This window comes from Aquarana catesbeiana, linkage group LG01 (assembly GCF_042186555.1).
Source record: "Aquarana catesbeiana isolate 2022-GZ linkage group LG01, ASM4218655v1, whole genome shotgun sequence".
Lineage (NCBI taxonomy): Eukaryota > Metazoa > Chordata > Amphibia > Anura > Ranidae > Aquarana > Aquarana catesbeiana.
In genome coordinates, this window is record NC_133324.1 from 386,534,600 (window position 1) to 386,561,746 (window position 27,147).

General features: G+C 42.6%; 1 protein-coding gene across 3 annotated transcripts in view; it reads right to left on the bottom strand.

Annotated features, from left to right (window-relative positions):
* PCSK5 (proprotein convertase subtilisin/kexin type 5) overlaps window positions 1–27,147 on the bottom strand; it is a 635,867-nt gene that overhangs the window by 514,866 nt on the left and 93,854 nt on the right. For all 3 annotated transcript variants that reach the window (XM_073634106.1, XM_073634125.1, XM_073634116.1), the window contains exon 3: window positions 8,351–8,464. In XM_073634106.1, coding sequence (XP_073490207.1) covers window positions 8,351–8,464 — 114 coding nt within the window. The remainder of the gene's footprint in view (window positions 1–8,350; window positions 8,465–27,147) is intronic.

Below are 27,147 nucleotides of genomic sequence, written 5' to 3' on the forward strand. Positions count from 1 at the left end.
TCACAGTGTTCAGCTAGATCCGTTCCTGTTATCTTCTAGACTATTTACATTTAGTGCAGTGCGTCCTGCTCACAGTGTTCAGCTAGATCCGTTCCTGTTAAATTCCTACTGACAGGCAGGCTTGTCTGGTTACAGTATATAAAGCTACCTGAAGAAAATTACAGGTGTTCTATTTGATCCTATTAGTACCACGGTCAGGCAGCTAGACTATTTACATTTAGTACAGTGCGTCCTGCTCACAGTGTTCAGCTAGATCCGTTTCTGTTATCTTCCTACTGACAGGCAGGCTTGTCTGGTTACAGTATATAAAGCTACCTGAAGAAAATTACAGGTGTTCTATTTGATCCTATTAGTACCACGGTCAGGCAGCTAGACTATTTACATTTAGTACAGTGCGTCCTGCTCACAGTGTACAGCTAGATCCGTTCCTGTTATCTTCCTACTGACAGGCAGGCTTGTCTGGTTACAGTATATAAAGCTACCTGAAGAAAATTACAGGTGTTCTATTTGATCCTATTAGTACCACGGTCAGGCAGCTAGACTATTTACATTTAGTACAGTGCGTCCTGCTCACAGTGTTCAGCTAGATCCGTTCCTGTTATCTTCCTACTGACAGGCAGGCTTGTCTGGTTACAGTATATAAAGCTACTTGAAGAAAATTACAGGTGTTCTATCCCAGCTTAGTGCAGCTACAGGCCATTAGTATGTCTGGAAGGCCAAGAAGGAGAGGCAGACAGTCACAAGCCAATAAGAGAGGGCAAGCAGGCTCTGTGTCTAGTGCTGGTCGTGGAGACGGTGCATCCTCATCAGCACGTGGCCATGGGACACGCTTGGCCTTTTTTTCGGCAGCTGGCCGTGTTGAGCCACAACATGCGGAAGACTTGGTCGAGTGGATGACCAAGCCGTCCTCATCCTCCTCATCCTCTCTCACCCATGCCCAGGGTGCTTTGTCTGGCAAAGCAGCGGCCTCTTCCCTCAGCTCAATGTCATCAGTGACTCCTTCCCTAGCTCCACCATGTCCTCATGAGGATTCCCTCGAACTGTTTGACCACAGTGTTGGGTACATGCTCCAGGAGGATGCCCAGCGTTTGGAAGGCTCTGATGACGATACTGAGCTCGATGAAGGCAGTAACATGAGCACGGACAGAGGGGGTGCCCAAGAAGGACAGCAATCTGGCAGTCATGCTCCCCCTGCTGCAGCATACTGCCAGGTTTGCTCCAGTGATGAGGAGGGAGGGGATGATGAGGTCACTGACTCAACGTGGGTGCCTGATAGGAGAGAGGAGGAGGAGGAGGAGGAGGAGGAGGAGGAGGAGGCGGCGGCACATCACCAACGAGGCAGGATGCCCTCCAGGGGCCAGCCTAAGGGCAGCACATTGACTGCATCACACCCCAAAGCTCCACATGTGCAGGGCGCTGCAGTCTCTGCGCGTTATTCAAAAAGTTCTTTGGTGTGGGCCTTTTTTGAGACGAGTGCATCAGATCGCACCGCTGCTATTTGCAACATATGTCTCAAGCGTATCTCGCGTGGCCAAAACATCTCCCGCTTGGGTACCACATACTTGACCAGACATATGTTGACCTGCCATGCAGTTCGTTGGCAAGCGTATCTAAAAGACCCACACCAAAGAACAAAGAGGATCTCTCCTTGCTCCTCATCAGCTGAGATTTCCAACCCCACTAGACCTTCAGTCCTCTCTGAGACCTGCAGTGAGAGGAATGAAGGTGTAGAATTAGGTGTGTCACAGCCAAGTACTTGTGGGCAATCTGCTTTTGGTACACCGACGTCAGATTGTACCAGGCAAATTTCCCTGCCCCAGCTGCTGCACCGCCGAAAGAAGTTTGCTCCCAGCCATCCACATGCCCAGCGGTTGAATGCTAGCTTGGCAAAATTGCTAGCACTTCAACTGCTGCCTTTTCAGTTGGTAGACCCTGCCCCCTTCCGTGAGTTTGTGGAATGTGCGGTTCCTCAGTGGCAGGTACCCAAACGCCACTTTTTCTCACGGAAGGCGATTCCGGCTCTCTACCGGCATGTGGAAGGCAATGTCCATGCCTCGCTGGACAGGGCGGTCAGCGGTAAGGTGCATATTACCGCTGACTCATGGTCCAGCAGGCATGGACAGGGACGTTACCTAAGTTTCACGGCGCATTGGGTGACTCTGCTGGCAGCTGGGAAGGATGCAGGACAAGGTGCAGTAGTGTTGGAGGTTGTTCCGCCACCACGCCTCCAAAATGCTGATTGTGACACACCTCTCTCCTCCACCCCCTCCTCTTCTTCTTCCTCCATGGCCTCTTCCTCGGAACCAGCGGTGCTCCGTAGGCGTTCAAGGGGCTACGCAAGTACGCAGGCCAAAAGATGCCATGCGGTGCTTGAGCTGGTGTGCTTGGGGGACAGGAGCCACACTGGGGCAGAGGTTCTGTCAGCTCTGCAGGGGCAGGTTCAGAGGTGGTTGACGCCACGCCAACTTAAGGCAGGAATGGTGGTTTGCGACAATGGCACCAACCTCCTCTCTGCCCTCCGACAGGGACAAATGACCCATGTGCCCTGTTTGGCTCATGTCCTTAACTTGGTGGTGCAGCGGTTCTTGGGCAGGTACCCGGGCTTACAGGATGTCCTGAGGCAGGCCAGGAAAGTCTGTGTGCATTTCCGCCGGTCATATAATGCCAGTGCTCGGCTGACGGACCTCCAAAAGGAGTTTAACCTGCCCAAGAACCGCCTAATCTGTGACATGCCCACCAGGTGGAACTCAACGTTGGCCATGCTGCAGCGGCTGCACACGCAGCAGAGGGCCATCAATGAGTACCTGTGCGACTATGGCACCAGGACAGGGTCAGGGGAGCTTGGTTTTTTTTCCCCACGCCAGTGGGCCATGATCAGGGATGCATGCACTGTCCTGTCACCATTCGAGGAGGCCACGAGGATGGTGAGCAGTGACAGTGCATGCATCAGTGACACTGTCCCCCTTGTCCACCTGTTGGAGCACACGCTGCGCGGAATAATGGACAGGGCACTTGAGGCAGAACAGAGGCAGGAAGAGGAGGACTTCCTTAGCTCTCAAGGCCCCCTTTATCCAGACAGTGTTCCTGCGTGCCCGCCGATCACACAGGAAGAGGACGAGGAGGAAGAGGAGGAGGAGGAAGATTGTGTCAGTATGGAGGTGGAGCCTGGCACTCAGCATCAGCAGCAGTCTTTAAGGGATCAGTCCCAAGAAACACATGGACTTGTACGTGGCTGGGAGGAGGTGGCTGCGGACCATGTCGTTCTTAGTGACCCAGAGGACTCCGGACCGAATGCCTCAGCAAACCTACGCTGCATGGCCTCCCTGATCCTGCAAAGCCTGCGTAAGGATCCTCGTATTCGTGGTATCAAGGAGAAGGACCAATACTGGCTGGCAACCCTCCTTGATCCACGTTACAAGGGTAAGGTTGCGGACCTTATCTTGCCATCGCAGAGGGAGCAGAGGATGAAACATCTTCGGGAGGCCTTGCAGAAAGGTCTGTGCAACGCGTTCCCAGAGACTGGGAGATTACAAACTCCTGTTTCTGGACAACGTGTTGCTGAGGCTTCGGTCAGTCAAAGAAGGAGCGGTGGAGAAGGTGGCCGTCTGACCGATGCGTTCAGACAATTTTTTGGTCCGCAGCCCCAAGGTATGATCGGTTCCAGCAACCATCGCCAGCGTCTGTTTTACATGGTGCAGGAATACCTAGGGGCAAGATCAGACTTGGACACCTTTCCCACCGAAAATCCTCTGGGTTACTGGGTCTTGAGGATGGATCACTGGCCAGAGCTTGCACAGTATGCAATTGAGCTACTGGCCTGTCCTGCATCCAGCGTTCTTTCGGAACGCACATTCAGTGCTGCTGGAGGCGTGGTAACCGATCACAGGGTGCGTCTGTCCACCGACTCGGTCGATCGGCTGACCTTCATAAAAATGAATGAGTCTTGGATCACCACCAGCTACCAAGCACCTGATGCTGATGTAACCGAATAATTTTTTTTTAAATCTCAGATCCCTTCAAAGACTGCCTATGCTGATGCTGAGTGACTATCCCTGAGTAATTATCCTCTTCCTCCTCAATCATCACGCTGATAGCTTGTAAGAACATTTTTGGTTCTGGGCGCCACCACCAGTGCCTAAGGCACAATTTTTCAGCCCCTGTTTAACAGGGGCGTGTAATTACAATTTTTGATGTAATACTTTGCAGCAGGGCTCGTTCCTGCATTCCAACTAGAGTGTCTGTGAGGGGTTGCAGTGTTGTGGCACCAGCACCAGTGCCTAAGGCCCAATTTTTCTGCCCCTGTCTAACAGGGGTGTGTAATTACAATTTTTGATGCAATACTTTGCAGCAGGGCTCGTTCCTGCGTTCCAACTAGAGTGTCTGTGAGGGGTTGCAGTGTTGTGGCACCAGCACCAGTGCCTAAGGCCCAATTTTTCTGCCCCTGTCTAACAGGGGCGTGTAATTACAATTTTTGAAGCAATACTTTGCAGCAGGGCTCGTTCCTGCGTTCCAACTAGAGTGTCTGTGAGGGGTTGCAGTGTTGTGGCACCAGCACCAGTGCCTAAGGCCTAATTTTTCAGCTCCTGTTCAACAGGGGCATGTAATTACAATTCTTGATCTAATATTTCACAGCAGGGCCCTGTGAGGGCTTACAGTGTTGTGGCCACAGCAACACCTAAGGCCCAAATTTCTGCTGAGTATATAGGGCAGGACCCTACTTTCAAACATCTAACTTACAAACGACTCCTACTTGCAAACGGAAGGAGACAACAGGAAGTGAGATGAAATCTACCCCTAGGAAGGGAAATTCTCTCCTGTAAGAGTTAATATGGGAAAACAATTTCTCCTTTCCACTGATGCTTTCCAATCCTTGTTCCACAAAAAAACCCAAATTTTCAAAAAACATTTTTCATTGGGACAAAAAAGTGAGGTGAAATCTTCTGAAGAGGAGGAAAGACAGCAAAACAAATGTCACAGGGGTGATAACCCTTCCCTATGTTTTCCAAAAAGCTTAGAAAAGATCTTTTGGCTGGAGCTAAACACGTTAAAAATGTTCAAAATTACAAACAGATTCTACTTAACAACAAACCTACAGTCCCTGTCTTGTTTGCACCGCCTGTATACTGCTGTTCAGAGTTTTAATTTGGGTGCGGGGTTCCCCTTAATATCCATACAAGACCCAAAGGGCCTGGTAATGGACTGGGGGGTACCCATGCCGTTTGTCTCACTGATTTTCATCCATATTGCCATGACCCGACATGACATTAAACCCGCAAGCAGTTTTAAATGAGATTTTTTCCTTTAAAAATGACATTTGGTGCAGGGACTGTTCTAAACATGGGAAACACGCGTCACTTTACAGGCATACTATAGACACCCCCCAGGTACGATATTTAAAGGAATATTTCACTTTTTTTTTTTTTACTTTAAGCATCATTAAAATCACTGCTCCCGAAAAAACGTCCGTTTTTAAAAGTTTTTTTTGCATTGATACATGTCCCCTGGGGTAGGACCCGGGTCCCCAAACCCTTTTTAGGACAATACCATGCAAATTAGCCTTTAAAATGAGCACTTTTGATTTCGAACGTTCGAGTCCCATAGACGTCAATGGGGTTCTAACGTTCGTGCGAACTTTCGGTCCGTTCGCGGGTTCTGGTGCGAACCGGGGGGTGTTCGGCTCATCCCTACTGACCAGGAAAACTCCTGGTCTGGATGGGTTCCCTGCAAAATGATATACTATCTTTAACCCTTTCATGACTAAGCCTATTTTTGACATTTGGTGTTTACAAGTTAAAATCCGTATTTTTTGCTAGAAAATTACTTACAGCCCCCAAACATTATATATATATTTTTTGTAGCAGAGAATCTAGAGAATAAAATGGCGATTGTTGCAATATGTTATGTCACACGGTATTTGTGCAGCGGTGTTTTAAACGCAACTTTTTGGGAAAAGGGACACTTTCATGAATTAAAAAAAACAAACAAACAGTAAAGTTAGCCCAATTTTTTTGTATAATGTGAAAGATAATGTTACCCCGAGTAAATAGATACCAAACATGTCATGCTTTATAATTGCACGCACTCGTGGAATGGCGACAAACTACGGTACTTAAAAATCTCCATAGGCGACTATTTTAAATTTTTTTATGGTTGCCAGGTTAGAGTTACAGAGGAGGTCTAGTGCTAGAATTATTGCTCTCGCTCTGACGATCGTGGCGATACCTCACATGTGTGATTTGAACACGGTTTACATATGCGGGCGCGACTTTCGTATGCGTTTTCTTTGCTGCGCAAGCTCGCGGGGATGGGGCCGCTTTAAAAAAAATTTTTTTCTTATTTATTTTTATATTTATAAATTGTGTTTAAAAAAAAAAATTTTTGATCACTTTTATTGCTGTCACAAGGATTGTAAACATCCCTTGTGACAGTAATAGGTGGTGACAGGTACTCTTTATGGAGGGATCGGGGGTCTATAAGACCCCAAATCCCACCTTTGCACTTCAAAGTATTCAGATCGCATTTTTCGGCGATGCTGAACACTGTATATTTTTTTTTAAACCAGCGCCATTGTCAGCGGTGTAAACGGGAAGTGACGTCATGATGACGCTTCCGTGTTTACAATTAGGAGGCTGGAACGAAGCTGTAAGCGGATTGGTGGATTGGTGATCGGGTCTCCCGGTGGATCGGGAGGCCCGGTAAGAGCGGCGGGAGGTGGCAGGAGGAGGGGACGACCCCTCCCGCTTCTCCAGTATAAGAGCCGAGCGGCTTTTAGCCGCATCGGTTGTTATACCTGGAAAGGCGATTGCCGGCTCTAAAAACAGTACTGGGATGATGCCTGCAGCTGCGGGCATCATTCCGGTATAACCCCTGAAAGCTCGGCGGGAAGGCATATGGCCAAGCAGAAGTCCCATCAAGGACAGAGGCTTTAATATTGAAAGAACACAAGGATCCAACTAAATGTGATTCATACCGGCTGATATTGCTAATGAACTAATTGCATTGGGAAACAAAGCTAAGGTGCCATAAAGGTGCAGAAAGTTGGTGGAGCGTACTACCCTCAATAGAGGAGGGGTGTTGATCTGAATATAAGGACACTTACATGGTGTTGGTAAACTCTTCAAAAGATTTTATGCATGCTTTCTTTATTCTACAGTGGAGTCAGGAGATTCTGGTCACTAGTTTTAATAGAAACCATCTGTATATACCTAAGGCTACTTTCACACTGGGGCGTTGGCAGTAAATGCCGCTATCTTTAGCGGCGATTTACCCTAATTTTTTCGGCCGCTAGCGGGGTGCTTTTAACCACCGCTAAAAAAGGGTTAAAAGCACCCACAATGCAGCGGCGCTTTGCTGGCACTTTGGCGGCGCTGCCCATTGATTACAATGGGCAGGGGCGCTGTGGGAGAGGTGTAAAGATGCGGCTTGCAGGACTTTTTTTGGCGTCCTGTCAGCGCATCGCTCCAGTGTGAAAGCATTCGGGCTTTTACACTAGAGTGAGAGGAGAGGCTCTCTACAGGCGCCATGCAGGCGCTATTTTTAGCGCCTGTAAAATGCCTCAGTGTGAAAGCAGCCTAATAGCTGCAATTTAAGGGTAATATGAGCTGCCAGTTGAAAAAAAATAATGTCTAGTTTTTGTGTTTGCTTTTTTACATTATATTTTATTGTCTGTAATCTTATTGTATTATATAAACCATATTAAAAAATCTTCTTATGCTTGTTAGGTACTTTTGGTGAACTTAACGTTCCTGCATATGTTAAATGGTTTCTACGTACTGAAGATTATACTTCTGTGCTGGAAAGGAATAACTCATCCTACTCTGACCACTTGGAATCAACTGATAAATGATAATTTGCCTTTGTATAAGCTTACTTTTGAACTTAGGAAGAAACCTAATTTCTTTGATAAATTATGGCATAAATGGGTGTCCAGCCCCCTTACCTTGACAACGCTAGGTTCAGGAAATGAGTATGCCCCCTTTATTTGCCTTTGGTACTCCTGGCATTGTAGTGTTATTTTGATTTGCTATTACCCCTTTTATTCATACATATAATGTGACTTAGTGTATACCACCATTTCCAAGGTGTGTTTGTACTTAGTTTATTGTTTATGTTTTCTTGTATAACACTTGAAATTCTCAATAAACAAGTCTATGAAGAAAAAAAATCTTAAAAAATGTTTAACATGTACATTTTAGTGCTCCGTCAGTGTTCCATTATTTCAACAGTTATTACAACAGTAAAAAAAAAAAAAATCATATTTTAAAAATATATTTCTGCCACTGAAAAAAAAAAAAAAATTTATAGGAAAACCTTTACCAGGAATAAAAGGTGTATTAGTAAGTGTACTTACGATATACCACATGCTTGGCCACTTTGGATCATTGAAATAGGCAGAATGTATGTTGCTAACTTTATAATCCCTCTTCGTTCTTCTCTTAACCACTTGCTGTTCTATCCATTCTACCTGTGGACAAAACAAAGAAGACATTTTTCTTTTTTCTTTCAAATTGTTACTCCTAAACCCTATACATTCTTGGAGTTAGAGTTCCAGAAGTGTTAATTTATTTAGGAGTACTAATATAGGTGCTTTATCACACAAGCAATTTTAATACAGTCACTAGTAGCAGCTAAAGACAAATCCCTCTTGAAAATCTTTTTGTTATTTATTGAAATTAACCGCAGTCAATGTGAGAGCAATGCAAATGCAATTGTAACTTGGTTGCAAGGCAATTCGATTTCAGCAGCTTAGAAAGGTCAACTTCAGTATCAATGTTATTTATCAAAACTATTTCTGATCACACATGCAGTATAGTCTTCACAAACATCTTTGTACCTAATTTTTAGTATTTGGGACTTAGATGTGATCTAATGAAGATATAAATGGTCATAATAGCAGGTGCATTTTATTCTCTTTTTTGCACCTGCCTGCAAACAGCCAGCATCATTGTCCTGCTCATTCACTAAGTGAGAAAACAATTGACTCAGGATGCTGCAAAACTGACTCAGAACATATAGCACTTGAAGTCCTGATCTACTTGCTTGGTAAGCTACAATGACTCACAATATATTGAAGGCGAGAAAGCTACAGCAAAGCTAGACACCTAGCAGTTTAATAAGAATGCCAACAATGGCAGACCCTTTACTTGTGATGTGTTTGAAATACAGCCCACAGCAATCTTTTAAAGTCACATTTTCAGATATTAAAAGTTGGAATCTACTTGGTTGCTATTTGAAAATCAGCCAGTTCATATTTGTTACTTCCATAAATGAAGCACAAAAACAATAGTGACAATACTTGTCCACATCTAAGCAGGACCGTGCCAAGGAGTAGGCAGAAGAGCCAGACACTTTGGCCACTTTAGCAAGAGGAGGACACAAAAAGGGCATGACCTGCAACCTATGCTACTGAACTAGTTTACAGTTTATTGGAGGTGAACACGTTGGCCTTTTTTCCTCCATTGCTTAAAGACCTTGTGCTGGCACTGCATCTAAGGATGTTCATATCTGAGGAAGCAGGTATGATGTTAGTGAAAAAATATTGCTATATGTGTTTTTTTCATCATTATAAGATGCAATCTTAATTTTTATAAAAGATAAAAAGAAAGCAAAAACAAGCAGAAGTCATATATTCCCCTCTGAAAAAAAAACAGTATTAAACTGTGAGAAATAGTTAACCCTCCAACATACTTTAAAGCTTATTTCAATGAGAAAACTCCCAGACAAAAAGGAAAAATAAAAATTCAATGCTGCATGATTATTTGTCATGATTCACTCAATTAAGCTTTCAGACATGGTATTGTCTGAATGGAAGTATTTTTCCAAGCATAAAGACTGTGCACACCAGGATACACCAAGCTAATTTATTGAAAGAACGTGGAAATAATAGCGGTGCTAAATCCATAGGTCATGTCTGCAAATGTGTTTCTACCCAAGTCCTCCAACATTACTGAAGTGTGCAGCCAGCAATAATCAGAACTCTAAATTCTGGGTCATGTGACCTATTTTATTCAAATATTTGACTAAGTCTGTGTGTTCTATAGATGCTTTATTATATATTTTGATGAAAGCATATAGGCAAATTATATGCATAATGATGGCAGCATATTTTGAGTTGAAATACATTTCAATCACCTTTTTCCCCTATGTTTTCTTCCACGCGCATTAAAGAAGTGGTCATTTTTCATTGTTTTTTTACAATGTAACATTATTAAACAAAGGCTCATGATGTACAAAACTCAATACTAAGAAATTTGCAGATCTCACAGAATGGAAAGAGTCACATTTTGTTCTGCCATTCTGCTGGGAGTGGTTCTCTAATATGTAATTCCCAAGTGTACAACAGTCTTGTCATGGGGGGGGGGTATTGGTTTAGTTCAGTTTAATATATAATTGAACAGACAATACCTATGAAATGCTGTAAAAATACAATTGTGACCACTGACCCGTTAGATTTCTTGACAGTGGCACGAACAACTTTATTCAATGATATTGAGCAATACCTGTTTTTTTCTATTGTTTTTCTTGATATAGTTACAGTAAATTAAATGTATTGTTATTTATTTAAAAGATTAATAAAAATCAACTGAAAAAACAAAGAATTGTCTGTGTGTTTCTCTACTAGAGCAATGACACTGGTGAGCTTGCGGTTAAGTATCATAAATGGTTTCTGACCCCACTTACAGCATGAAATAATATTCCGCGCTGTCTGTGGTGCTGGAATCCTTTACAATGCTAAACTACACAATTACTGATGTGCTTATGTAAGATTTCCATCTTCTATTCATATACTGCATAAAACACTATACAAATGTAAAACATTCTTCATCAAAAAGTCAATGTTCCTTTATTTTCTACAGTTATAGGTTCTGAAATCTGAAAAGCCTGCAGAGTATAAGAAAAAGACAATTGGTCTAAGGATACAGTTCTGCTGAATCATACAGTACCATAGGCTTCATTCATTTAAGATTGATAATAAAAATGATTATTCATTGTTCACATTAGAATCTCTTTCGAAGGCAAATGTTTTTGAAAATTAATAACACTGTAAGCAAACTCTTTGGCCTAAAATAAACTATAAGAAGTGGAGTCTTTTGAATGCTCAACAGCACTAATGGCACTTACTGAGTGAACATTTAAATGGAAAAGGACACTCAATTTTTTAAGCTCTATCTTGAGGGCAAAGGGTTAAAATGTGTGTATGTCAACAATTTATTGTGGTCTGTTTTCATTGAGAAAATTTCTACCACTTTCTGTAAAGGGAATTCAACAGAAAACAAGAAAATCTCATCAACAGGGACACAGACTGCAAACAAACAATGTATTTTAAGTGCTCTGATCCTTCCTAACGTTACTAATAAAAGTGCTTTCACTGCTGTGCTTTTCATCACTCCTGCATTCTAATTTATGAAGCAAGAGCAAAATCTCCCCTTCCACTCTTGGTCTTCAGCTGCCCACAGTTAAAATGGTTGTGTCCAGACTCAGTGGAGGGAGATGTATGCAGCATATTTTGCAAATACAGAATCACAATATACTGTATATAAAATAATATGCAAAGTGGTTGGAGGGACGTTTCAGAATGGCAAAGATGTTTTTATTAAAAATGATGTGAGCAGACTGCAGTTCCTCTTTAATACCTGTTTGCCATGGGAATACCAGCTCTCACACCTGTACCAGGGTGATAGCAATTTTTTCCAAAATTGCGCAAATACAGTGTGACATAAAATATTGCAACAACCACCATTTTATTCTCTAGGGTCTCTACTTTATGAAGCAAGAGCAAAATCTCCCCTTCCACTCTTGGTCTTCAGCTGCCCACAGTTAAAATGGTTGTGTCCAGACTCAGTGGAGGGAGATTTATGCAGCATATTTTGCCTATATATAATGTTTGGGGGTTCTAAGTAATGTCTAGCAAAAAAAATTATTTTAACTTGAAAACAACAACTGTCAGAAAAAGGTTTAGTGTTTAAGTGGTTAAACATTCCTAATTTACATACAGAAGTTTATTCCTTTGATGTAAAAGACAAATTGATACAATGTTTAGACTTAACATTCCACTGATAGAATGCTTTAAAACTTGGCAGACTGCCCAGGCTTTGACTTTTGACAGCTGAGAGCAGAGAGAAAATTCTCTGCATACCAAAGATTGGGAAGATCGGGAAACCCTTTGTCAAGATCGCAACGGGGAAAAAATCTCGATAACGATTCTTGACGATTAATCGTGCAGCTCTACTATAGAGCAAATGTAGCTGAGTGGTAACCGCTTACAAATATACATCTATACCAGGCATGTCCAAAGTCCGGCCCGCAGGCCAATCACGGCCCGCGTTCTGGTTTTGAACGGCCCGCCTGGTTATCTGGACATATATATCTTTTGTGGCCCTCAACGATCTCCCAGCGCCAGGGCTACAAAAGATATATATGTCCAGATGCCTTGGAGGGGACAGGGAGGAGGCGGGAATTTCCTGTTTACACGGCAGCCTCTGTAATAGGAAGTCCTGTCTCCGGTGCTGCCATTGGATGACTGTTCTGTCCATGAAAGGAGGCGGGACTTTCTATTAAAGAGGCCACCGAGAAAACAGGAGTTTCTCCCGTATGTTATCTTTTGGCGCTCGTCCCGCCCCCTCCCTGTCCCCTCCGAGGCTGCAGATAGATGGGCCTAATTCAGGCTGCACTGATTGCAATGATGAGTCTGCATTCCTGACAAAGATGGGGGCTGCATTCCTGACAATGATGGGGGCTACATTCCTGACATTCCTGGCAACGGTGGGGGCTGCATTCCTGACAATGATGGGGGCTGCATTCCTGACAATGATGGGGGCTGCATTCCTGACAATAATAGGGGGTGCATTCCTGGCCATATTGGGTGCTGCATTCTTGGCCATGGTGGGTGCTGCATTCCTGGCAATGGTGGGTGCTGCATTCCTGGCAATACTGGTTGCTGCATTCCTAGCAGTGGTGGGTGCTGCATTCCTGGCAATGGGGTTGCTGCATTCCTGGCCATACTGGGTGCTGCATTCTTGGCAATGGGGGTGCTGCATTCCTGGCCATACTGGGTGCTGCATTCCTGGCCATACTGGGTGCTGCATTCCTGGCAATACTGGGCGCTGCATTCCTGGCAATGGTGGGTGCTGCATTCCTGGCCATACTGGGTGCTGCATTCCTGGCAATGGTGGGTGCTGCATTCTTGGCAATGGGGGTGCTGCATTCCTGGCCACACTGGGTGCTGCATTCCTGGCCATGGTGGGCGCTGCATTCCTGGAAATGGGGGTGCTGCACTGATGGCAATGGTGGTGCTGCATTCATGGCAATGGTGGGGCTGCAGATGGGCACTGACCCTTATTTTGCTTCATAGTTCTTTATTTAAAATTTAAGTTTTTTCCTGAAACTTCCCTCTTAAAATGAAGGTTCGTGTTATACGCCAATAAATATGGTATATCCAAATAACACGCCCAAGATCATCTCTTTACTCACACACACAGCCAGAAAGGCAAGAGTATTCTTGTTGGGCAGTGTATTAGTGCTTAAACGAACACACAGACCGAATTTTAATGGTTCAAAGAATGTCAGGCAAAATGGTCAGCCCTCACGTATGTTCACTTCATCAAATCTGGCCCTCTTAGAAAAAATGTTTGACAACCCTGATCTATACAAACAGTAAGAGAAGAAATATCTGCAAAATTATTATTTTTAATCCAAAAATGTCATCAATGCAGTTCAATTAATGTAAAATCCTTCCTTGGTACTGGTATTTTATATGTTACTATTAGACTGCTGAGCATGAATTTCATGTTAATTATTTCATACCAGTGGGAGGTCCGATATTAAAATACCAGCTAGGATAAAGTCCTAAGGAGATGAATGAATTACATTTTTGTATTATCATTTGCCTATTTCTGACTGCAGTAAGTCTGTTAACAGAAATTATGTACTGTGCATAATATCATAAATCTAAATGTTCATCAAAGGTAAGCTAATTTAAAGTAAAAGTCATCGCTATTAAGCCAGAGCAAAGAATGGTGTAATTTTGTTTTCTTGAATCGGCAAATGTAGAATAGAAGTTTGAGGGTTTTACTATGTGTTGCAAGTTTCATGTCATACACTATTTAAAAATCTCCAGAAGAACATCATTGTTTAAATCTGAAAGATTTCCTAAAGAATAACATAGATTTACTAGAAACATGCCTTATGGGTTCTCTTGTGTGTCATCTGGAGTACAGTGGAAGATGCATTCAAAAAAGCAATGTATGTCACATTTCAATGCCACAAAACTTTCAATATAGCAATGATTACAATGGATGGCACAAGGGCAAAGAGGAAGAAAAATCATTAAGCAATGACTGCATTATACATCTGTATGTCCCATGGTTATTATTTTACAACTAAGAATCATTTGCCAAAATGTTGCTGAGCAGGCTATTTAACCACTTCAATACCAGACACTTTCCCCCCTTCCCGCCCAAGCCAATTTTCAGCTTTCAGCACTGTCGCCTTTTAAATGACAATTGGGCGGTCATGCTACACTGTACCCAAACAAATTTTTTATCATTTTGTTCCCACCAATAGAGCTTTATTTTGGTGGTATTTAATCACCTCTGGGGTTTTTATTTTTTGCTAAACAAATAAAAAAATAACAACAATTTAGAAAGAAAAGTTTTTCTTTGTTTCTGTTATAAAATGTTGTAAATAAGTAAGTTTTCGCCTTCACTGATGGGCACTGATGAGGTTGCACTGATGGGCACAGATAAGGCAGCACTGATGAGGTGGCACCAATGAGGTGGCACTGATGATGGGCACTAATATGCAGCACTGATAGGTGGCACTGATAGGTGGCACTGGTATGCAGCACTGATGGGCATTGATAGGCGGCACTAATGGGCACTGTTAGGGGACAAAGATGGGCACTGAAAGACTGCATTGATGGGTACTTACGAGTGGCACTGATAGGCAGCAGTGATGGGCACTGATAGGTGGCACCGATGGACACTAATGAGTGGCACTGATATATTTCACTGATGGGCACCAATCAGTGCAGACCCCCCCCGTCAGGAGAGCAGCTGATTGGCTCTCCTCTACTCGCGTCTGTCAGATGCTTTATCTGTTTACACTGTGATCAGCTGTGATTGGACACAGCTGATCACGTGGTAAAGAGCCTCTGCCTAGATCGGAGTTGCGGTGTGTCAGATTGACACACCACACCACCGATTGCCGCGATGCGCACCCCTGCGGGCGCGTGCTGGCTTGTTATTCTGCTGGACGTCATATGGCGCCCAGTCAGGTTAACTGAACCACTTCCTGGCCATCATTCTGCTTGAGGCCGGGTGGGAAGTGGTTAAAGTGGATGTAAACCAGATTTATGAAATATGACCTAGGCACATATATCTGTAGTGTTTACTTATCTCTCTCCAAAGCCCTAAGTCCCATGTCTTTATGATGTTTCATTCTTTTGTTTTCAGCATGTTAACTTCTGATAAGTTCTCCGACAACTGAGATAAAACCAGCTTGAAATTTGTGTCAGGGTGGGTGTAGATTGGCAGAGAGCTTGTCTTGTCACAGCATAGCTCTACGCATTCCTTTCTTTCTCTGCCTATCTTTATTCTGAGCTTTTTCCTCTTTTCACACACTGCCAAAATATTTACTGTAACATTAAAGCAGAACTTAACGGTAAATGGGAAGTTCCTTTTTAAAGAATTCTCCCCCCTCCTCTAACAATATTGCAGATTTGTTGTCTCTTTTGGGGGGGTCAGGTACCTAGTTTTGTCAGGTAGCCTCTCCCACTTCCGCTAGAATTGCCTAGGCCAGGGGTGCTCAACCCATGGCCCGCAGAGACATCTGATGTGGCCGACGATGTTAAACTTAATATGATTATTACAAAAAAATATATAAAACAGACCAAGGAAGTGCATGCCCTGGGTCCGCAACCCATCAATCATGATGTGGACTTTTGATCTGATCCCAGAGCATCAGAATGCAGTAAGCCGGTGCCAGAAGCAGAGGGAGCAGTTGCTGCATAAGCCGATGCTTTCTCTGTAGCGCCGGCTATTGTCCCAGGCGGAGTGATACCAAGTGCACTCCACCTCTAATGCCTTCTGGCAGTCTGGAGAGTGATGCTTTCACACTGATGTTTTTGTCTGCACCGCGGATGCAGCGCAGCGCACCTGTTGCTTTTCTGCAAATTAGCTGCACTGAGCCATAGGCTTCTATCATATCCTGTAGGGTTTAATAGAAGTCTATGTTAAAGTGCAGCTAAGCCGCAGAAGCACTGCGCAGGTGGCACGTGTAAACCGCAGCACATCATAGTTACATAGTTAGTCTGGTTGAAAAATGACACAAGTCCATCTAGTTAAACCTATAAAAAAAAAAAAAAAACAGCAAAGCATGATCCAATTTTCTCCAGCAGGGGAAATTCCTTCCTCATCCCCCAAGAGGCAATATTTCCTGGATCAACTTTACCTATAAATGTTAGTATCCAGTTATATTATGTACATTTAGGAAAGAATCCAGGCCTTTTTTAAAGCAATCTACTGAGCTGGACAGCTGAAAGTGTGAAAGCAGTCCTATAGGGGCTCAGGATAGTAAGGTCCACAAACCACATTTGTGGTTTGGGGACAGTATAATCCCATAATTGAGACATGTTTTTACTACACACCCCCTCAACCACTGGTGCAGAGTCAGCGGTCGCAATGGCGACCCTGCTCCATACTTCGGGGGTCCTGTGCGGCCTCCCTGCCATGGCCTCCCTGTCACTCCCAATACCTACTTCATCACACAATGCACTAAGTACACCAATACAGCAAATCTTTGCTGATCCATATGATCAATGCAATCAGGTTGTGTGTCCCGAAACAATGGCTGAATACACATTCGTCTTGTTTGAGCGAATGGTTTATCCATCTGAACACAATCGAGGAGATGTGTTCAGATATGACACAAGACAGAATGATGAAATTTACTAAGATATTGTCTTTTTGGTAAACTACAATATACTAAACAACTATAAAATGTATAGACAGATCATACTGCCCGATTAAAACAAGATTCATGTCGCCTTTGCTCGGGAGCTGAGCATGGATCTGAATGGGGAATGCAATTTCCTGAGCATAGTGATTTTTTTTTTCTTTTTGCTCTGTCTTCATTCACATTCTGCCCTATTACATAGGCGCTGCAGGGATAGGGCTGCTGATAGGGCAGTACATCCAGTCCTCCTGTACTGGGCCCGGGCCCCATCAGTTCAAAAGGGGGGCCCAGGCACCTGCTGAACAGAAGGGCTGGCAGTACTGTCTTATTGCTGACATCAATCCTCTTCCACCCTCCCCTGCAACGCTACCAGCTTCTCCCTCTGGCTGCACTGCAAGGGAGTGGTTCTTGCACATGCACCCCGTCCATCTGCTGTCTGGGTCCCCCTGTGTGCCCCTTTTCCCATGCAGCGCTGCTGGCTTCCCTCCTCTTCTCTCCTGCTGGGAGCTGCTGCAGGCACACAGGGGGATGTTTCAGGATGGAGAGCGGGAGAATGGGTCAGTAAATATATAATTTATTGGCTCTTTACCTTCCTGAATGAACACAGTGAGTGATTCGTACCAATCACTCTTGTGTCCTTTCATCATGGAAGCATTGTAAACTGGATTTACTATGCTTCGGTTTGTGAATATGCAAGTAGCTTCAGAGCACCTCCAATTAATTCATCTTTGCAACTGAGGCTACAAAGAAAGGGACTGATAAATCTATGTCTTTAGTCACTTCCAGCTGGGGGGCCCTGTGAGGTAGGCTGTATGGGGCACCCTTGATTTCTAACAGCAGCCCTGTGCAGGGATAGGCACTCCACCTTGGCCCCACATGGGAAATAATGGGTCCCTTTTCCCCCTCCTGGGGTTGGGCGGTATGTAATTATCTGAGATGATGTCCTTGTTCCTATGTACCCACTTCTCCTAATTACTTGGTCTAGCCCTGTTGGGCCTGTTTTGTTCATATTGTACGGAACTTTGTTTCTGGTCGCACTGAAACCTTTCACTTGTTATACCGTGTAGGTGATAAAAATGCAATAAATATATTTTGGAAAAAAAAAAATGTTTCTAATGTATCCAGCACTTAATTTTTCTTAATAAAACATGTGAGTAAGTGTGTTAAGTCATGTGTTAAAGGGTCAAATGAGGTCTGGTGAGTGAGCCTTTTCATGATGTTTGGCAGGGAAGTGTTTATTGTTTGGCCACGGAAAAAGGAATAGCATTTAAAGCACCACTGATCTAAATATAAATGCATAGTGGAAATGAACTTTTTCTCTTTTTTTAGACTTTATGAACCCAGACACTGAAAAGTTATGATGATGCGACTCATATAAGAAAACGAATGAATGTTTGTAACATGTATAAAGGCATGGTAGGTATACACACAAAAATAGAGGACACACATATAAATTATAAGCACTGGGTACAAATAACACACCAGAATGGTGCGTTGTAATTTTTTGCTCTTTTCGTCTCCATTTTGTCTCAGATGTCTAGCTGCAAGCCAGTGTTTTCATATCTTTCAGCCTTTTTTCTACTTTTTTTTGCAGTACTTATTTCAAGTATATCTAAAGCTAAATGTATTTTTTCAGCTAGTGTAAGAAATTGTTAATTACTTTTGTGATTTTTTTTACACTCTTTGTCCCATAGATAATCCTGCTTTTGGTGTGAATAAGCTGCAGCAGGGTAGCAGGGTAGAGACTGTGGCTTACCTTGGTAAGGAGGAACTTCCTTTTCTCTTAAAGCAGAACTTCAGTAATTTTTTCAAATTTCCATCTATTAAATCTTCTGTCCTTGCTGTTTTAACTTTGGATAGTAAAACATTTTTTTCTTTGTCGGTAAATACCTTATACAGCCCACTTCCTGTTTCTTGTCTGGTAAAAAGTCTAGGCTTATGACATCATGCACAGCTCTCGCTCTCACTCTTGTGAGAGTTTGCCAGGAAGGGAGGGGGAATGAGTCATAAAAGGGCCAATGAGAGCTGCAGGACTGGAGGTGTGTGTCTGTGTAAATCCAGGAAGTGAACAGGCAGCAGCTTCAGCTGCCAATAGTTAAAATGGTTGCAGCCAGACTCAGTGGAGGGAGATTTCTGCAGCATATCTGGCAAATACAGAATCACAGTATATATAGAATAATATGCAAAGTGGTTGGAGAGAAGCTTCAGAATGGCAAATATGTTTTTATCGCAAATCATGTGAGCAGACTGCAGATCCTCTTTAAATTAGAGGGTCCCTGAGTCCCTCCATACTTTCTGAAGATATTGCTATTTTATTCTTTTATTCATGTCATTTTGCTACCAATTCATACATTTGTCTTCAGTCACAGTACATTTGGTGGTTAATGCAAAATATAACCATGTTCATGAATATACTGTGCTTGTTTATACAAACTTTGAGTTTAACATTAAAACTATATTATTCTCAAATGTATAAGTCCAACATTATTATATCATTATTTACAACACATTACAGGAACTATCACAGTGAGATGTGATTCTTGTCTAATTACGGTATATCTCCCTGACTGGTGTTATTTGTATTTTATACTATTCCTTTAATAACAACTAATGTGTGCTATTGATTTATGAATTACCAGAACAAGTGTCCCCACTAGAATATTTCAACAATGGTCACCAGGACAGAGAAGATGACCCTTCCCAGTAGGACACATACAGCAATAAAAACCTGACAGAGGTTCTAAATTTACCCTACTCTACCAAAAATAAAAATGTGTTTTAGTGATACACTTGGATTAAAGTGGTAGTAAAGCCTTAGGAGTTTTTTCTACCCTAATACAATGTATGCATTAAGGTAAAAAACCTTCTATGCTGCATGTGTCCCCCCTCACCCCCTTATACTTACCTGAGCCCGATCCAGCATTGTGCATGGGAGCTGTGGCCCTCCTGGCTCTGTCCCTCCTCACTGCACAGATTGATAGCAGCGGGAGCCATCGGCATCAAATTATGTGATGAAAGGGCGGGGGTGGGGCCGAGCCACCCTGTCTGTGTCAAATGGATGCAGACAAGGCGAGCCTGCACGAGTGCCCCTATAGGAAGCAGCTTCCTATGGGGGTACTCATTGAAGTGGAGGAGCCCAGAGCACTGACGCGAGGGACCCAAGAAGAGGAGGATCGGGGCTGCTCTGTGCAATACCATTGTTAATCACAGAAATAAATGCGCACTGTGCTTGTGATGCCAACATTATAAATAATTAGTGCTGCTATTTAAATAATATAAATCTACCAACAGGTGAAAAAATCAATAAATAAAAAGTCACATATATAACTTTTCCATAGTAGCGCTCAAGAAAAGTTGATTTAACAATAATTTTAATAGTGTCCAAAAATAATCAATAAGTGTCCAAAAATAATATGTCAATGTCCATAAATGAATAGTGAAAATATGTTACAACTCCACACATATGAAAAGCAGTCCTCTTTAAAATGTGCAAAACATTAATGTGAAATAACATCAACTCCTCCACCACAGTGATAAACTGGAGATCAACCCCCTTAAGAAACAGGCTCACCAGATGCTGTTGCCATTCACTCTTGTGTTTGGCAAATAAGCTCAGGATTTAAATTGAAGAGTCATTTGTAAACGCCACACTCCGTTCTCTTGTCTGACTTCATTCATCTTTAAATCATGCCTGCAAATATGGCCATGCTTTGACAAATAATATAGTTCACAGATTGTTCGTCCACAGATTAGGGTTGCCACCTCATCCCTTTAAACCCGAACACATCAAGGAGGTTGATCTCCCATTTATCACTGTGGTGGAGGAGTTGGTGTTATTTCACATTAATATTTTTCACATTTCAAAGAGAACTGCTTTTCATATGTGTGGAATTGTAACATATTTTCACTATTCATTTATGAACATTGACATATTATTTTTGGACACTTATTGATTATTTTTGGACACTGTTATAATTATTGTTCAATCACCTTTTCATGAGTGCCATTGTACATCATGTTTTTTTTTTATTTAAAAACACTAGCCTAAAACGTTACCGACCGCCCACCGTGGATATACGTTGGTATTTTGATGTTAAATTCTGTTGTTATGGCAGCAGATATCTGCCATAACCCCGGTATTTTTCTCCACAGCGGGCGGTCCACTTTAAGATAAATGTGGTCTCCGCGGCAGATTTGCCACGAGATCACTTTTTTTGGTGGCGGGAGAGGTACCACCCTGACACATCCTGAGATGATCAGGTCCCGTGGCATGATGGGCAGGAAGTTGAGTGAGGTCATGATGGAGGACTGGAGCAACATCAAATGTCACTTCCACCCAATGGCCTTAAAGGGTTTTTTTGGGACTTATTGAAAAAAAAAAGACTTTTTTTATTGCTTTTAAGTGTAAATGTGAGATCTGATGTCTCTTTGACCCCAGATCTCACATTAAAGAGGTCCTGTCATGCTTTTTTTCTATTACAAGGGATGTTTACATCCCTTGTAATAGGAATTAAAGTGATCCAATTTTTTTTAAAGAACAGTGTCAAAATAAAAAGTAAAATAAATAAGAAAAAATTACAATCCCCCCATCCCTCTGTGCTCGCGTGCAGAAGTGAACTCATAGGTAAGTCACGCCCACATATGAAAACGGTGTTCAAACCACACATGTGAGGTATCGCCGCAATCGTTAGAGCGAGAGCAATAATTCTAGCAAAAGATTTCCTCTGTAAATTAAAACTGATAACCTGTAGAAATTTTTAAACGTCACCTATGGAGATTTTCTAAGTGTCAAAGTTTGTCGCCATTCTACGAGCGGGCGCAATTTTGAAGAATGACATGTTGGGTATCAATTTACTTGGCGTAACATTATCTTTCACAATATAGAAAAAATTGTAACTTTGTACTGTTTTCCTATTTTTTTATTCAAATAGGTGTATTTTTCCAAAAAAATTGCGTTTGTAAGACAGCTGCGCAAATACGGTGTGACATAAAGTATTGCCACAACCGACATGTTATTCTCTAGGGTGTCTGAAAAAATATACATAATGTTTGGGGGTTCTAAGTTATTTCTAGCAAAAAAAAATATTTTAACTTGTAAACAACAAGTGTAAAATAGGCTTGGTCCTTAAGTGGTTAAATATTGCCTAAAAGTAGCTAGTTTTTTATCATCTTTGTGTGGCTATGAAAAAACTTCCAGTTAAACAATGTAGACACCTTGGGGCTTATTTACGAAAGGCAAATCCACTTTGCACTACAAGTGCACTGGAAGTGCAGTCGCTGTAAATCCGAGGGGGACATGCAAGGAAAATAAAAAGCAGCATTTTAGCTTGCACATGATTGGATGATAAAATCAGCAGAGATTCCCCTCATTTCAGATCTACCCCTCAGATTTTCAGTGACTGCACTTCCAAGTGCACTGGCAGTGCACTTGTAGTGCAAAGTGGATTTGCCTTTCGTAAATAACCCCCACTGTGTTATTTTAACACAAATAGATATAGCTTTGTTTTACATAGAAGCTCCAGAGTATGTGCTGGCAGCTCTTTTGGACTTTGATCTACAGTGGGGATCGAAAGTTTGGGCACCCCAGGTAAAAATGTGTATTAATGTGCATAACGAAGCCAAGGAAAGATGGAAAAATCTCCAAATGGCATCAAATTACAGATTAGACATTCTTATATGTTAGATAAAGTTAGATTTTTTTTTCCATCATTTACACTTTCAAAATTACAGAAAACAAAAAAATGGCGTCTGCAAAAGTTTGGGCACCCTGCAGAATTTATAGCACAGTGGAAGTTAAAGCAAGATCTGGAAGCAAGATCTGGAAGACCAAGAAAAATATCAGACAGAACAGCTCGCAGGATTGTGAGAAAACCCACGTTTGACTGCACGATCCCTCCAGGAAGATCTGTCAGACACTGGAGTTGTGGTACACTATTCCGCTATAAAGAGATACTTGTACAAATATGATCTTCATGGAAGAGTCATCAGAACAAAACCTCTTCTACGTCCTCACCACAAAAATCAGCGATTGAACTTTGCAAATGAACATATAGACAAGCCTGAGGCATTTTGGAAACAAGTTCTGTGGACCGATGAGGTTAAAATAGAACTTTTTGGCCGGAATGAGCAAAGGTATGCTTGGAAAAGAAAGGGCACAGAATTTAATGAAAAGAACCTCTGTCCAACTGTTAAGCATGGGGGTGGATCAATCATGCTTTGGGGTTGTATTGCAGCCAGTGGCACAGGGAACATTTCACGAGTAGAAGGAAAAATGGATTCAATAAAATTTCAGCAAATTTTGCATAGTAACTTGATGCCATCTGTGAAAAAGCTGAGGTTAAAGAGAGGATGGCTTCTACAAATAGATAATGATCCTAAACACACCTCAAAATCCACGGGGGATTACATCAAGAGGCGTAAACTGAAGGTTTGCCATGGCCTTCACAATCTCCTGACCTCAACATTATTGAAAATCTATGGATAGACCTTAAAAGAGCAGTGCGTGACAGACAGCCCAGACATCTCAAAGAACTGGAAGACTTTTGTAAGGAAGAATGGGCAAAGATACCTCAAACAAGAATTGAAAGACTCTTGGCTGGCTACAAAAAGCGTTTACAAGCTGTGATATTTGTCAAAGGGGGCAGTACAAGATATTAACTCTGCAGGGTGCCCAAACTTTTGCAGACTCCATTTTTTTGTTTTCTGTCATTTTGAAAGTGTAAATGATGGAACTAAAATCTAACTTTTTTTGACATATTATAAGAATGTCTAATCTGTAATTTGATGCCATTTGGAGATTTTTCCATCTTTCCTTGGCTTCGTTATGCACATTAATACACATTTTTAACTGGGGTGCCCAAACTTTCGATCCCCACTGTATATAAGGGTACACAGATGATGTACTGCATGGTCTACCTGAAAAGAAAGTACAATAAACTAATGTTGGGGCAGGTGAGCTATCTTTGATTACTAAAATACCATTGACGGTCTGTTTATATTTGGTTAACTCGACAGTAACATAGTTACATAGTTAAATAGTTACATAGTAAGTGAGGTTGAAAAAAGATACAAGGCCATCAAGTCCAACCTATGTGTGTGATTATATGTCAATATTACATTGTATATCCCTGTATGTTGCGGTCGTTCAGGTGCTTATCTAATAGTTTTTTTAAACTATCGATGCTCCCCGCTAAAACCACCGTCTGTGGAAGGGAATTCCACATCCTTGCTGCTCTTACAGTAAAGAACCCTCTACACAGTTTGAGGTTAAACCTCTTTTCTTCTAACTTTAACGGGTGGCCACGTGTCTTATTAACCGCTTGCTGACCAGCCACTGTCATACTGCGGCAGGTCGGCACGATCCTGCGAGCCATCATAACTATACATTGACTCCTTTAAGCGGGATAGCAGGCACGCGCGCGGGGTGCCGATGCTCGTGGCCGACGGTCGCGGTTACCGCCGGCCATGAGCGATCGCGGGCACAAGAGGCAGAACAGGGACTTGTGTGTGTAAACACACAAATCCCTGTTCTGTTATGTGAGGAGAGACAGATTGTGAGTTCCTAATAGCTAGGAAGCACGATCTGTCATTTCCTCTAGGTCAGCGCCCTCCCCCTACAGTTAGAAATACACACAGGAAACACAGTTAACCCCTTGATTGTCCCCCTAGTGTTAACCCCTTCTCTGCTAGTGAAATTTTTACAGTAATCAGTGCATTTTTATAGCACTGATCGTTGTATACATGCCAATGGTCCCAAAAATGTGTCAAAAGTGTCCGCCATAATGTCGCAGTCCTGATAAAAATCGCAGATTGCCGCCATTACTAGTAAAAAAAATAATAATAAAAATGCCATAAATCTATCCCCTATTTTGTAGACGCTATAACTTTTGCGCAAACCAATCAATATACGCTTATTGCGATTTTTTTACCAAAAAAATGTAGAAGAATGCATATCGGCCTAAACTGAGAAAAAAATTAGCTTTTTTTTAAAAAAATAGGGATATTTATTATACCAAAAAGTACAAAATATTGTGTTTTTTTTTAAATTGTCGCTCTTTTTTTTGTTTATAGCACACAAAATAAAAACCGCAGAGATGATCAAATACCACCAAAAGAAAGCTCGACCTGTGGGAAAAAAAGGACGTCAATTTTGTTTGGGTGCATCATCAGGCAACCACGCAATTGTCAGTTAAAGCGACGCAGTGCCGAATCGCAAAAAATGGCCTGGTCATTCAGCTGCCAAATCTTCCGGGGCTGAAGTGGTTAAACTCCCTTCCGCGTAAAAGTTTTATCCCTATTGTGTTCACCAGTATGGTATTTGTGAATTAAAATCATATCCCCTCTTAAGCGTCTCTTCTCCAGAGAGAATAAGTTCTGTGCTCGTAACCTTTCTTCATAACTAATGTCCTCCAGTCCCTTTATTAGTTTTGTTGCCCTTCTCTGTACTTGCTCCATTTCCAGCACATCCTTCCTGAGGACTGGTGCCCAGAACTGGACAGCATACTCCAGGTGACCTTCACCCAAAATAACTGACCCTTACAATCAGTGTATGGGCTATACACATTGTATGTAAATCAGATGATAATTAGAACGGTCCTTCCAGATTAAAGAGCGATCCACTGCACATGCAATCCCGAAGGATCCCTCTCCCAATGGACCAGATGGAAAATCCTATGAGCCCTTCCTCTCAGCAGGATAAAATGCCAGGTATATTCCAACAGGAGAGTGGTAGCTCGAGAATCATACACATGTAAAAAGTAGAAGAGGAACGTTCATTGCGCACCGTATAAACAACAGTGAGCCCCTGTGTGTTAACATGTTTCACTGTTTTGCTTCATCAGGACACATTCAGGGGTTGTTGGAAGAACAAGGTCCGCAGAAGATGATCTCCCCGCTGGGCATCAAGCATCACCGTATATAATATTCAGATATTTGTAACTAATAGTAAGTGACTCAAGATGTCATTCCAAGCATATATTAGTGCAGTAATGTTATTCTGTCCTCTGTTAGCCATGAAGGTGCTTCCTGTGATGTGTCATGAGGAAAAACACTGCAGTTTTGGTACTGAACCCCCCCGATTCCCTCATGAAGACTGAGGAGAAGAATAAATTCAATACCTTCGCCGTCTCACCATCCTTTGTAACCAGATTCCCTTCCTCATTCTTTATGTGGCCAATTTGGTCTGTCCTCCCTCTTTTACTGTTTATATACTTAAAGAATTTCTTGGGATTCTTTTGCTCTGCTCCACTATGTGTCTTTCGTGTTCTAGCTTAGCCGCCCTAATTGCACCCTCATGCCCTGTACACAAGATAGGATTTTCCGACAACAAAATCCATGTCTTTTTTTTCCCGACAGATGTTGGCTCAAACTTGTCTTGCATACACACGGTCACACAAATCTTGTCCAACAGAGTATTGGTAACTGTAAGCGCAAACACACAAGTCCATATATAACAGGAGATATAAAGGGCTGAGTAACTTAGTCCATAGGGGACAGGCTGGAAGTTCAAGGGTTAAGTGGTAACCGGTAATGTAATGGTTAAAGTAGGCTGGTAGGCTAGGCGGCTGCTGTCCTCAGAGAGCTGGCTCTGTGATGGATGAGAGAGGGGTAGAGAAGGAAGCGCCACCTGAGTGTAGTATTAACAAATGATGTTTAATGACACCAGGTAAAAACACACTTACAGGATAAAAACATATAAAAGGCTCATCTGTATAGGTATGTGGTCCTCGGTGTTCCCTCTGATCCTGTGGTGGTGACGCTGCAGGGATGCTGGGCTTAGGCCTATTGAAGGAGCAGTGGCTCAGAGCGCGTAGCCTTCTCTCAACCTCCCTGCTAGCCCTCCTCACTGGATGATCCCTCCCCTGGATACCGAACCCGGAAGCGGACAGACGACCTGTGAAGTCATGCATGCTCCACGTGCGCTCCACGCCGGCCCCTAGTCTCTTCCTGATGGCCACAGAAGGAGCTCCCGGCTGGTAATCCACCTTCTGCAGCGCAGCATCCCTGCAGCGTCACCACCACAGGATCATAGGGAACACCGAGGACCACATACCTATACAGATGAGCCTTTTATATGTTTTTATCCTGTAAGTGTGTTTTTACCTGGTGTCATTAAACATCATTTGTTAATACTACACTCAGGTGGCGCTTCCTTCTCTACCTCTCTCACACAAATCTTGTCCGAAATTCGAAACG